The following is a 13,445-nucleotide window of genomic DNA, read 5'->3' as shown; positions in this document are numbered from 1 at the left end:
TTGACAGCTTTCCAAATTTTCTTAATGAGTATAAAGCAGTCCTAAAACCAAAAGTCTTTAAACCTTAAATTAGGAGGCTGTTGTTATTACTTAGTTTTTTTCCCAGAACATGTATCTATTTATTTTTTAATTTTTTAAAAGATTTTATTTATTTATTTCGAGAGAGAATGCCCAAGCAAGGGGAGCAGCAGGCAGACGCAGAGGGAGAGGGAGGAGCGGGGAGCCCAATGCGGAACTCAGTCCCAGGAGCCTGGGATCGTGACTTGAGCTGAAGGCAGATGCTTAACTGACTGAGCTACCCAGGTACCCCAAAAGTGTAAGTTCAGAGAGCAGTAGTAAGTACTGTGGTTGGGAGGAGTAAGTTAGCATTTTTGAAACATAAGGAAATAGAGCACCTGAAAGGAAGGGAGTCTGGAACTAAGGTGGGTTTCTGGGTTGGCTGGTTAAGGTGTCATTTTAAAGTTAATTATCTGTAGTCCAAGTATTTCCTTTGATAACTTATACTTGATTAGTTTAGACAATACTTGAAAGAAAATAGTTGGAGAATGCTGGATCAGATTATACTGTTCTGTCCTCCAAAGGGTATCCCTTCTTGCTCTCTTCTAAATGCTTTCTGTATATTAACTTATGTAATCCTCTCAACACCTTTGTATATTATATCTACTAATAGTTTTACAGTTGAGAAATCTGAGGCCCAGGGAGATTTCAGAACTTTGTCAAGGTGATGCAGGTAGTAAGCAGTGAACTGGGATTTGACTTTAGGCAGTAGGCAGGCTGTCTCCATAGTTTTTTACAAGTCCGCTATAAAAAGAATAATTAAGGAAAACGATACCTTCCCTTAAAAAAAAAAAAGATTTTATTTATTTATTTGATAGAGACCACAAATAGGCAAAGAGGCAGGCAGAGACTGACAGGGAAGCAGACTCCCCACTGAGCAGAAAGCCTTATGCGGGGCATGATCCCAGGACCCCAGGACCATGACCCTAGCTGAAGGCAGAGGCTTTAACCCATTGAGCCACCCAGGCACCCTGATACCTTTCCTTTGATATGACAGTACTGCTTTAAAATGAAAGCTCTTTGCATGTTATTTCACCCCCTTAATAGTTACACAAATTTAGATTATTGAACTCAGAGTGTTAAAATGAGATTATTTGAATGTCAAAATCTCATCTGTTATATCTGAATAGAGTGCCTGCTCTCAGGAACTGTGATTGGTGCTCTTCTGTTTACACTGTCATTTAAACCTCATAGCAGCCTTTTGAAGTAGTTCATGTAGATCATTTTATATAAATTTTCATTTAGTTTTATAGATAAGCTCTGAGATAGAAATTTGCCCAGTATCTCAAAATTAATGATGAGCAAGGCATTCAGAATCTGTCTGATTTTAGAGTTTATGCTTTATTACACCAAGCTGATGTTCTAGGAAATGCTTGGATACCTAGAGGTTAGGGTCTTGCACCAATTCCGGTAGTAGTTTTGATGATCTGTGTGGCTTCTAGTCCAATTGTTGCCTGAAGTTTTGATATTTTACTCTTCCTCTTAATTTCAGACTGGAATCATACTAAAGAACCAATAATAACGATGTATCAGTAGAATAGAGATAGGTTTTTCAGTTTATAAACCTTTTATTAGAAATATTTGACGACAGTCAGGATTGAATGTTGAAGTTTTTGTTAATGAAGGCAGGTTGAACCTACCCCAGGAAGGGCAGTCATATTCCACAGTCAAAGCATTGATGGTATGTAATACGCTCATCCTTTGATCAAAGCATGTGTTAGAAACTTGCTTATATATTCTGCTTTGGTAAATTGACAGGTTGAGGGGGGATCATTACTTGACCCCATATATCTTAAGTGTTTTTACAACCTAAGAAGTTAATTGTATCTGTAAAGAGAAAACTCTTACCTCTTAAGATCTCAAGGGTCACATAATTTATTGATTGATTAGATTAAATTTCAGTGCCTTCTCAAGAACATAACATTTAGCATTGGATTATGAACCATTTACAGAAAGATGTGGATATGGGCTTCTAGTAGCATCTTTCTGCTTCCTGTCCCACTTTACCTTATTAGGTTGACTACTGCATAAGGTCAGAATATGTGTTAATTAACTCTAATTCTGCAAATTAATCATAGATATTTTTGCACATGTTGGCCATGGCATCTTTAAAATACAGTGGTTGTCATTAAAAGCAGATTTTTTAAATTACCGAGGCAATACTGTGAATTTTTAGATCAAATTATATTTTAGCAAGATTCATACAGATTACGTAGCCTTAGGGTTTGAGTGTAAGATGTTCTTTAATTTTGTGTTTGACTTAAATATCCTTTTCCATTTTAATTACATTTGTCTTAGAAAGTTAATGTACTGTGTTATATGAAGAATTTTGTAAATGGAAGTACATCAGTGGTCAGTTTACCCTTTCTTTCATGGTTGGAAGTTGTAATATCTCATCTATCACTTACATAATACTATGTTGCCCAGAGTAATCACTTTCATTATACTATAATAGATGAATGAAACTTATTAGAAGGTTGCATTATGTATTTAGTAGGATATTCTCTTAAGCTTCTGTATATTTTGAAAATAGCTACTATTGGTCCTGTCTTCCATTTGACTTTTAAGTTTGTTCACCTCCAGTTTTTTCCTTGTCACTGCTGCTTTCTGGTAAATGCTGCTTCCTTTTTTCATTTTCTTCTTATTCTTTCTATCTTGGTCTTTTCCCTACATTTGGGTCTTTTCTGCGGCTTCTAAATCTGGAAAATGTAGCTTTTATTTCTCTTTGGTCAGTTTGACAAATTAACATACTTAATCACCTCTTTAGTACTAAAACTAACTTAATTGAATAAACTCTATCTCTTCCATATCTTATGTTAGAGTTGAATGAAATTTATAGAGATGTGCGAATCTCTGTAAAATACCCCCAAGTGATCACCTTATTTTTCCTTAAAATCTCTAAGAATAGATGGAACTATTTTGACTAGGTGGCTTATTCCAAGTTTGGACCACTCATACAAATCTCTTCTTAATGAGCAGAAATCTGTCTCTTGCTAAACTTAACTAGTCTTTTCTAGAACCATCATTTAAAGTTTCTAGCTTCTCTACCATTCTTGCTTGCTTTCCTGGATCTTCTCCAGTTTGTGAATGCCTGTCTTAATACATTTTTTTGAAGAAGCAATATACTGTAGATTTGGTCTCATTAGTACATTATAGAACTGAAACATTTTCCTTAATTTTGATTCCTAATTGTATTAGTAATGTCTTAGAATCACATTATCCTTTTTAGTAGGCATAGCACTCTATTGGGGCAGAAAAAAATGCGTAATTATAGTAGTACAGGTCAAATGGCCTAGTTGGAGTTTTACCTTCGCACATTAGTTGTGGTTTTGAGCACATTGCATAACGTAGCTGGGACCCATTTTCTTCTGTAGGGTACTTTAGTTTATCTCATGGGTGGGATTATGAAAGGATCAAATTAAATAATTTAAATATTGGAAGTGTCATCTTTATTATTGAAATAGCTTTGTAAACTTTTGTCTGTTGCTGGATGACCATTCAAAACATAGTAACTTAAAACTGATTTATTCTTTTTTATGATCCTCTGGTTTGCCTCAACTGCAGCTCTACGCGTGGTATTGGCTGGAGTCACTCATGCTGCATTTGGCTGGGGCTGAAATATCCTAATGGTGTTACCTGATACATCATATACCTGGGGCTAGCAGGGTAGTTTGACTTTTTATATGCTGGCCTAGAGTTCCAAAAGCAAAAGGGGAGGCTGCCTGTCCTCTTAAGGTTCAGAAATGGAACTCCGTCCCTTCCACTGCATTCTCTTGGTCAAAGCAAGTCATGAAAGTTAGCCCCAACTCAGGAGAAAGGAAGTGAATTCTGTATCTTGACAGGAGGAGGAGTGGCATATGTGGACAGGGACGGCAGGGGAATTAGTGGAGCCTGTCTTTGGAGACCGTTTTTTTCCTAGTCTGCTGAACCAAGTGTTAGCCCTTTATTTAATCTTTAATATCTAGTTTGTCTTCTTGTGTTTAAGTTTTAATGGTTCTTAGTGGTATGACATCAGAAGATGTGATAGACAAAAGTATGCCATTTATCCTGTTCTCAGCTTTTTACTTGAACAGCTTTATTGAGGTATAACTAACATACTAAGAACTTCATGTATTTGTAGTGTTACAGTTTAATGAGCTTGCTTTCTCATCTTGTAGTCAGCATTTACTAGAAACATTTGTTTGCCACTGTTGATACTTAATTCTTGGTCCTTTTAGTCTATTGGTGGGGCAGTAAGCTGCTTGGTTACTTGCCAAGGAAGGTCTTGCCTTCCTATTACTTGTAATTTCTGGTTAATATTTTTTAAAGTTGCTTTTGCTCTTGTTTTCGGTGTTAGGGCTTACGCAGTGTTCACTTTGGGGGGTGAGGTGCTCAACTACTGTTTAAAAAATTTTCCTTGTGAGTTACTATAGTGTAATAACAGTGTTACTAAGGATACAGAATTAGTTCTCATAAAAGATGGGTTACTAAAAAAAAAAAAGATGGGTTACCAAGGATGGGTTGTAACATTTCTTGTCACCTTGCCTTAGTAACTTCTACAAGTTGTGTACTTTAAAGTTTTACATCTTAAGTGATTGACTCTTGACTGCACCTGTTTGTGGTCTTCCTCTTGACATAAAATGGGTTAGTCATTGAAAAGTGAAGGACGTGAGTAGGCAATGTTATTCTCAGTTTCATTTTTCTTCCTTGCTAGACCACTTATGGACAAAGTTAGAGATAATCTTATTCACCATTATATTCTCAGTGTCTAGCATAGGCATTTAAGTATTTAGAGAATTAAGTGAATGTGAAAAATACATTGAAGTAGTAAAATATGAAATAGAAATGCATAGGTGAAAAATAACTTTCATGGTTGGGCTTAGTTATTGTTAGTTGTTTTATTTGAAGATATTTTAGTATATAATCTTACATATGTGAATGAGCCAGAGACTTGTATATGGAGCCTTCTTTAAATTTATGTATTATTCTCTTGCTGTATGAAATTATTTGTGAATTCTGGTTAATCACATTATACTTTTTCTTTAGTTAGACTTTGTAGTCTGAGCTTTACCTTAGCTAGTCAGAAATAGAATTTACCCTTTGTCTTCTGGAATGCCACCATTTAAACCTAGACTGACTCCAAACCCATTAGGCTATACCATTTTCCATAGTTGAATGAATAATGTATTTGTATTAGGATATAAAACTTGAAAAGACCTACTCATTTGTTTAAGTGAAAAATTGATACTCACTTAAGTGAAAAATCCACTTATTATATTAAACGGAACTATGTTCTCTTTTTTATTATTATTTTGTAAGACTTATTTATTTGACAGATAGCAAGAGGGAACAAGAGCAGGGGGAGTGGGAGAGGGAGAAGCAGACTTCTTGCTGAGCAGGGATCGCGATGTGGGGCTCGATCCCAGGACCCTGGGATCATGACCTGAGCTAAAAGCAGGTGCTTAACGACTGAGCCACCCAGGTGCCCCACTGTGTTTTGTTTTTTAGGCAGATCCCAAAAGAGCCGCCATAGTCAGTGTTCAAAGTGCTTATGTCCTAAAGAGCGTGGTGTTCAAAGGACAAAGCACTTGCAGCTGATAGGTCTTTGAATAAGAAGGTATGGGTATGGTGTAATATGAAGTTTTTGTTATCCTAACCAAAGTGTTCATCTGATTTTAGGCCACTAGTTTCAGATATTGGTTAGTAACCACAGGAAACATAGTACTTTGACTTCTTACCTTGAACCACTTCCAGTAATGCAGTGCAGCTTGGCCTTACTGCCATGTTGGCCCCTACCCATTTCATGTGGTATCTGTAGCTTCAAACTGTTTTGTATAAAAGTAGACTAAAACTGCTGCATAACTGCCAGAAAGATAGAAATCAAGAATTCGAAAACTCTTCTTGTAAAAATAGACTAGTTTGGGACTAAGCCCAGTTGAAAACTGATTTCACCTTGATTCCTGGGGTGTGTTTAGCTAGGAGGAAAATTTGGGGTGGTGAGAATGATTTTGTTATTTGAGTATTTTTATTAACATTTGCCTAATTGTACTACTGTAATTCTTTTTCCCTCTTAAAAAAAACCCACTAGTTTATAGTACCTTCTCCCCTTAATACAATGATCTGATTTTTTTTTGCTTTAAACCAATTGTAGAATGTAATTATTACTAACTAGCTTGTTAGGATTTAAATTAGTTTAGATTGTTAATAGTTTCAAACAAAATTATACATGATGAAACTTCAGCTGGTGTGATCTGTAAATGTGCATTTTATTAGCTAAAAATCACTTTAAGGAAATTAAAGGTTCACTTTTCAGATCTGTTTCTCTTATAAACCTATCTAGCACTGTCTCCGCCCGCCCCCCCCCCCCCCGATTTATTTATTTGAGAGAGAGGGAGAGAGCGAGCAGGGTTAAGGTGAGGGAGAGAATCTCCAGCAGGCCCCCTGCTAAGTGGGAGCCTGGTGCAAGGCTGACTCTCACCATCCTGAGATCAGGACCTAAGCCAAAACCAGGAGTGCAGTGCTTAACCAGCTGAGTCACCCAGGTGCCCCATACCACCGTCTTACTTTAATTAGGAACAGTGAAACTTCAAACAACTTTTTACCTCTTGTGGCTTTGCTTGAATTGTGTTCTTCTAAATAAAGTTAATTTTATTCTGCTTTCTCGGTTTGGGACTCTGGTAGTATCTCTTACATTATTGGTTTTTGCTTGAGGCATAATCCTCCAGAGTCTGAGAAGTTTAATCTCTTGTGTGCTTTCCATCCTAATGACTACCTTAAAAATGGAAAGTTTGTCATCTTGTTAGAAAAAGCTTGTTAGGAGCTGTCACTGTTTCACATTCACTGAAGCATATGGTCGTTATCAGGATGTAGATAGATAGCACTGTGCAGGGTAGTCACATACTCAAAATGTGTCCTTAAGTAATGAACTCTACCTTAACTTCACTTTTTAAGTATTGCTATCCAAAGCATTCTGCTTTTAAACTACAAATTCATGAGTCTACTGCAGTCAACTATTGTAGTACTGGCAATAATTGGGTATTAGAATTTTATATTGGGTATTAGAATACTTAGGCTGTATTACAATATGCTGTTAAGAAATGAGGATTTTTTTTTTTTTTTTTTGAAATGAGGATTTTTATTATTATTTTTTTTTATTCAGTCTTGTAAGTATTTTCTTCTTACTGTGACTGTTTCTTTTCTTCCAAAGTCTCTTTTGGAAAAGTTTTTGATCCCCAATGCTTCACAAGCAGAGAGCAAAGTCTTCTATTTGAAAATGAAAGGAGACTACTACCGTTACTTGGCAGAGGTTGCTGCTGGTGATGACAAGAAAGGTAAACTGTTTTTCAACATGTTTGTTGAACTTCTATAAAATAACATAGTATGGAAGTAGTCTCTCTGAAATGTAAACAGTTGTAGGGGTTTTTTTTTTTTTTTGATTGTTTAATTGCTTAGAACACTAGTTCTAAGAAGAGCAGTAATTAACTTTTCTCTTCTTTAGAGAGGTAGGGGCAGAAGGTGAGGGAGAGAGAATCTTAAGCAGGCTCCACGTTGGGCTTGATCTTAGAACTCTGAGATCATGACCTGAGCTAAAGTCACCCACATGCTTCAGTAATTAACTTTTTTTTAAAGTCCTGTGAATGTGTATCTACTGCCTAATACTGGTATTCTAAAATGCTTGCTTGCTGAAAAACCAGTTTTGTGCATAGGAATGTTTCCTCACAATTTTAAAAGATCATGATCACAGCATAACTGTAGAGCAGTGTGAACTAGTTATTAAAAATATAATAATTCTGAGATGATCGCAGGAGTTGTTTTTGTATTGACATTGACTAATGGTTAGTGTGGTGTTCTTTGAGAAGATTTTTTATCTTTAAGATCCTCATTCAGTCAAGGTTGCTACAGCTTAATATTTCAGAGCATACATTGGATATTAAAGGTCTGGCTTGAGGAGTGAAGAGGAAGTGCAGATTGTCAATACGTTTTGGCACATTTTATTTTCCAGGGATTGTAGATCAGTCACAACAAGCATACCAAGAAGCTTTTGAAATCAGCAAAAAGGAAATGCAACCAACACATCCTATCAGATTGGGTCTGGCCCTTAACTTCTCTGTGTTCTATTACGAAATTCTGAACTCCCCGGAGAAAGCTTGCTCTCTTGCAAAGACAGTACGTATTTTACCTGTTTTCTGGAAATTTAGTAATCCTTATTATTTGAGCACTGACATGTCCTTTTTTGTATCATAGGCTTTTGATGAAGCCATTGCTGAACTTGATACATTAAGTGAAGAGTCATACAAAGACAGCACGCTAATAATGCAATTACTGAGAGACAACTTGACAGTAAGTACATAACAGCATCATGAATGGCCAGTGTGGTTGAAATTACATTCTTTTATAGATTATTACTAAGAATATTTCTGGACTCTTGTGTTGAATATGAAATCGTATTTGCTATTAAAACTATGAAGGAAAACCGCCTTATAGAAACTGAAATACTAGATCAGGGACCAAAAATGTGTACTTTAATTAGTTGCGTATCTATTGTTAGAGTTTTAGTTCTCAAAATAATTTCGTAAGCTATGGTTTTGGACTTCCAATCACATAGGCTGTTTGATTTTCCATTTCAATTTGGTTATTTCTATTTGTCCATTTTAGTCACAGAATAGTTTTTATTATCAAAACTGTGCAAGTTCTCTTCATGTTTAATTTCCATTAAAAATGGTTTTCTTGGGGCATGTGGGTGGCTCAGTCAGTTAAGCATATGCCTTTGGCTCATTCAGGTTGTGATCCTGGGGTCAAGTCCATGTCACGTTCCTTCTCAGCGGATAGCCTGCTTCTCCTCCCATTTCTCCCAGTTCATGCTCTCTGTCTCTTGCTTATTTTTTGTCTCAAATAAAATTTTTTTTTAAAAAGTGATTTTCTGGATCATAAAGTTGCTTCCATATTTAGACAGCTGTAGTACTCCCATCAGTAACTTCAGTTACAAGATTTCAGATACTCCGTGGAATTCAATTGGAAATGTTTTGCCTAGTTATTAGCCTCTTAGTAAAAAAAAAAAGGCTTGTTATGGAATCTCATGCTTATCCTTAACATTCTCCAGACCGAGAAAAAGAACCACAATGCCATTAACACACAGAAAAAATTGGCAGTAATTCTTAATAATGTACATCTAAATAGTACTCGAACCCCATTTTTTTTAATTGTCTATTTTTTTTTAAAAGGGTTTTTTTTTTTTTTTAAATTTGGGGCGCCTGGTTGGCTCAGTGGGTTAAAGCTTCTGCCTTCGGCTCAGGTCATGATCCCAGAGTCCTGGGATTGAGCCCTGCATCAGGCTCTACTCATCCGGGAGCCTGCTTCCCCCTCTGTCTCTGCCTGCCTTTCTGGCTACTTGTGATCTTTCTTTGTCAAAAAAATAAAATCTTTAAAAAATTTTTTTAAAGTTTTTTTATATGAATTGAGATCCAAATAAAGTCTACACCTGTATCTCTTTAGTCCCATAGGTTTTCCCATTCTCCTTCAGATAAATAATTGAAGTTTTGAGCCTTAGGTGTAAAAATTATCAAGTGCCTGAAGACTTGCAGTGTAGAGCTTGAGAACTGTAAATCATTTTATACATTTTGCTTCCAGCTTTATTCTGACTCACTGCCAATTTTCTGAACCAGGTCTGTATTCTAGTGTTGAGTTATCATCAGAGTTTTTTGAACCACATTGTGTACTTGGTTACTATTAAACACCTAAAATTATTTTAGGATGTGTAACTGGAGGCTACTTAAAACCTTGGGGGATTTTTGTTTTAGTCAAGAGAGTAACCTGTAGTTTCTTAAAGAATGAATTTTTATGTCGAATGAAAGAAGCACTTCACTTTGTTAGCTGTTTTTAATATAAAGAATTTTTATATTTTCTGGTTTGAAGTGATGAGATAGTTGTCATTCCTAAAAGGTAGAAATTATTAACATTGTCATCATTTTCTGAGAGGGCCTGACCTGAAATAAATACTTACAGCTGATTTTGGTTAGTATAGCATGAAAAAGCATACTCGCAACAGCTGGGTTAAAAGAAAACCAAGATTGCATTCTGATTCTATCACTAGTTACTGTGTGTCTTCTCTAAGCCTTGGTAATATCACCTGTTATTATAGGTGGATTGGATCATTTATCTGTTTGGTTTTTACTTAAAGATTTTATTTATTTATTTGACAGACAGATATCACAAGTAGGTAGAGAGGCAGGGAGAAAGAGAAGGAGAAGCAGGCTCCCTGTTGAGGAGAGCCCGATGCAGGGTTCGATCCCAGGACCCTGAGACCATGACCTGAGCCGAAGGCAGAGGCTTAACCCACTGAGCCACTCAGGTGCCCTGGATCATTTATCTGTTAAGAAATTTTGCCATAACTACCTAGTATTTGAGATTGAATCTGGTTGACTAATACTGCCAACATACAACTCTAGTAGAAAAATGTGTCAAGTATTTTCAGGTATTTATGGAAAATTCAAGAATCCTTGAAGGTTAAAACTGGGAAGAGATGTTAAAAAGTTTCATTTTACAAAACCCCTGTTTAACAGGAACACACAGACTGGCAAAGGTCATTTAGCTTAAATGTATGACCTTGGATGAAGTCTTGCTTCCAGGGCAGAGATCTCTTTGGTTAATAAATAAAGCTAATGGGTGATTTGGGAGTTAGAAAAATATTACTGCGGTTTTTTTTTCCCCCTTCATTTTTCATTATATAAGCAGTAGCCCTTTTATAATTACATCTGAAAGTCATTAATGGACTGTGTTAAAAGACTTGTAAAAAATACTAATTTTTGAAGAAACTGAAATAATTTTGAGGGTTTTTGTTTTTTTTTTTACTGCCAATAAATTAACATTAGTGAAAAAAATTAATAGAATTTGTAGTCTTACCACTGTTGGACAATTCAGTTTTTACCTCTTATAAGATGGGGTTCTGACCATACTGTTTTCTGTTCATCTGTCCAGTTTCACAAAGGTATGTTTTCCTAAGCTAAAAACATTAGAAAAGCTAAATTTGTAATTTAATTCAGGATTGATATCCTCACTCCCGAATTTCATGGAATGTGAGATTTTCTTTGGAGTAGGAATCTTAATGTTTTATGAAAGGAAAGTAGTCATCTTGAGCTTGAACTTGGGTTGAATTAAGAAGATTCTAGTTTGGATACACTAAACTTATACATCGATCTCTCGTGTTGGGGCTATTCAGAGCAGTTTGATATTCCCATAGCTTATTAATACTTAGTATTGTGTAGCACTTTGGTATTTTTTATTTTGCTTTCTTTTCTATGGTAACCAAGTTTCTTGTATCCAACTTGGTTGAAAACAACTTGTTTTGTACTTAACAGTGTTTACCACACAAAGGTTAGGGAGAAAATGAGGGTGTTCTGTATCTTGAAGCTGTCTTCATTGCTGTGATCTTTTAAAGAAAGCTTTCAGCAAAAGCTGTGTTTACATTCTGGTACCATGACAAATTAAGATTTTTTTCAAACTGAAACATGCTGAAAAATCTTTCCTTCTTTTACCAGTTGTGGACATCGGACACCCAAGGAGACGAAGCTGAAGCAGGAGAAGGAGGGGAAAATTAACCGGCCTTCCAACTTTTTGTCTGCCTCATTCTAAATTTACACAGTAGACCATTTGTCATCCATGCTGTCCCACAAATAGTTTTTTGTTTACGATTTATGACAGGTTTATGTTACTTCTATTTGAATTTCTATATTTCCCATGTGGTTTTTATGTTGAATATTAGGGGAGTAGAGCCAGTTAACATTTAGGGAATTATCTGTTTTCATCTTGAGGTGGCCAATATGGGGATGTGGAATTTTTATACTAGTTATAAATGTTTGGCATAGTACTTTTGGTACATTGTGGCTTCACAAGGGCCAGTGTTAAAACTGCTTCCATGTCTAAGCAAAGAAAACTGCCTACATATTGGTTTGTCCTGGTAGGGAATAAAAGGGATACTTGGTTCCAGATACAGGTGTAGTTTTTGTGGGTACTTTAAGGTTTGGAGCACTTATGAGGCTGTAGTAGAAATGGGTATTCTGTAGATACCGTGTATGGAACCATGAGAATCTGTGGAATACTCAACTCTCAGTGTGCACACCTTTGATTACAGTTGCAGAAGTGTTCCTTTAGTTGTGACCCAATTTACTCTGGATAAGGGCAGAAACGGTTCACATTCCATTATTTGTAAAGTTACCTGCTGTTTGCTTTCATTATTTTTGCTACACTCCTTTTATTTGTATTTAAATGTTTTAGGCAACCTAAGAACAAATGTACAAGTAAAGATGCAGTAAAAATGAATTGCTTGATATCCATTACTTTATGTGTATCAAGCACAGCAGCAAAATAAAAATCCCATGTATTTAACTTTTCTTTTTCTTTTTCTCTTTTTCCTTTTTTTTTTTTTTTTAGGGTTTTTGGTTTGGTTTGGGAGTTTTTTTTGTTTGGGTGGTTTTTTTTATTTTTGTTTTTGTTTTGGGGTTTTTTGGTTTTACTTTTGTGATTTTTTTTTTTTTTTGATACTTGCCTAATAACATGCATGTGCTGTAAAAAATAGTTAACAGGGAAATAACTTCAGATGATGGCTAGCTTTGTTTAATGTCTTATGAAATTTTCATGAACAATCCAAGCATAATTGTTAAGAACACGTGTATTAAGTTCATGTAAGTGGAATAAAAGTTTTATGAATGGACTTTTCAACTACTTTCTCTACAGCTTTTCATGTAAATTAGTCTTTTGGTTCTGAAACTTCTCTAAAGGAAATTGTACATTTTTGGAAATTTATTCCTTATTCCCTCTTGGCAGCTAATGGGCTTTTACCAAGTTTAAATACAAAGTTTATCGTAACAAAATACTACTAATATAACTACTACTGTTCCCAACCATGTCCCTTATTCTTCCTCTCCTCTAAAAAAAAAAAAAAAATAGTTTTGTTTTGTTTTTGTCTTTTTTTGTTTGTTTGTTTTCAGAGACGGGATTGATTGGAAAAAAGTAGTATGTTCCATTTAAAGTTTTGGTATATGGCATTTTCTAACTTAGGAAGCCACAGTGTTCTTGACCCATCATGATATTGGGTAGCATTAACTAAGTTTTGTGCTTCCAAATCACTTTTGTTTTTAAGAATTTCTTGATATTGTTATAGCCTGCCTTCAATTTTGATCCTTTATTCTATTTGTCAGGTGCACAGGATTACCTTTTTTAGCCTTCTGTCTTGTCACCAACCATTCCTACTTGGTGGCCGTGTGTACTTGGAAAAAAGGCCGCATGATCTTTCTGGCTCCACTCAGTGTCTAAGGATACCTTGCTTCCTTTGCTTGCATCCCACGAACTATTTCCCTCATCCTATTTACTGCAGCAGATCTCTCCTTAGTTGATGAGATTGTGTTTATCTCCTT

The 13,445-nt window shown here is 35.7% G+C and overlaps 1 protein-coding gene across 2 annotated transcripts in view; it reads left to right on the top strand.

The window, feature by feature from the left end:
* YWHAZ (tyrosine 3-monooxygenase/tryptophan 5-monooxygenase activation protein zeta) overlaps positions 1–12,422 on the top strand; it is a 30,739-nt gene extending 18,317 nt beyond the window's left edge. For both annotated transcript variants that reach the window (XM_032315551.1, XM_032315552.1), the window contains exons 3-6: positions 7,244–7,367; positions 8,039–8,202; positions 8,281–8,376; positions 11,571–12,422. In XM_032315551.1, coding sequence (XP_032171442.1) covers positions 7,244–7,367; positions 8,039–8,202; positions 8,281–8,376; positions 11,571–11,630 — 444 coding nt within the window. In that variant the 3' untranslated portion in view covers positions 11,631–12,422. The remainder of the gene's footprint in view (positions 1–7,243; positions 7,368–8,038; positions 8,203–8,280; positions 8,377–11,570) is intronic.
* The last annotated feature ends 1,023 nt before the right edge of the window (positions 12,423–13,445 follow it).

The sequence above is a fragment of the Mustela erminea genome, chromosome 16 (genome assembly GCF_009829155.1).
Source record: "Mustela erminea isolate mMusErm1 chromosome 16, mMusErm1.Pri, whole genome shotgun sequence".
NCBI lineage: Eukaryota > Metazoa > Chordata > Mammalia > Carnivora > Mustelidae > Mustela > Mustela erminea.
Note: the sequence above shows the minus strand (reverse complement) of the source record. Positions and strands in the feature narration are given on the sequence as shown.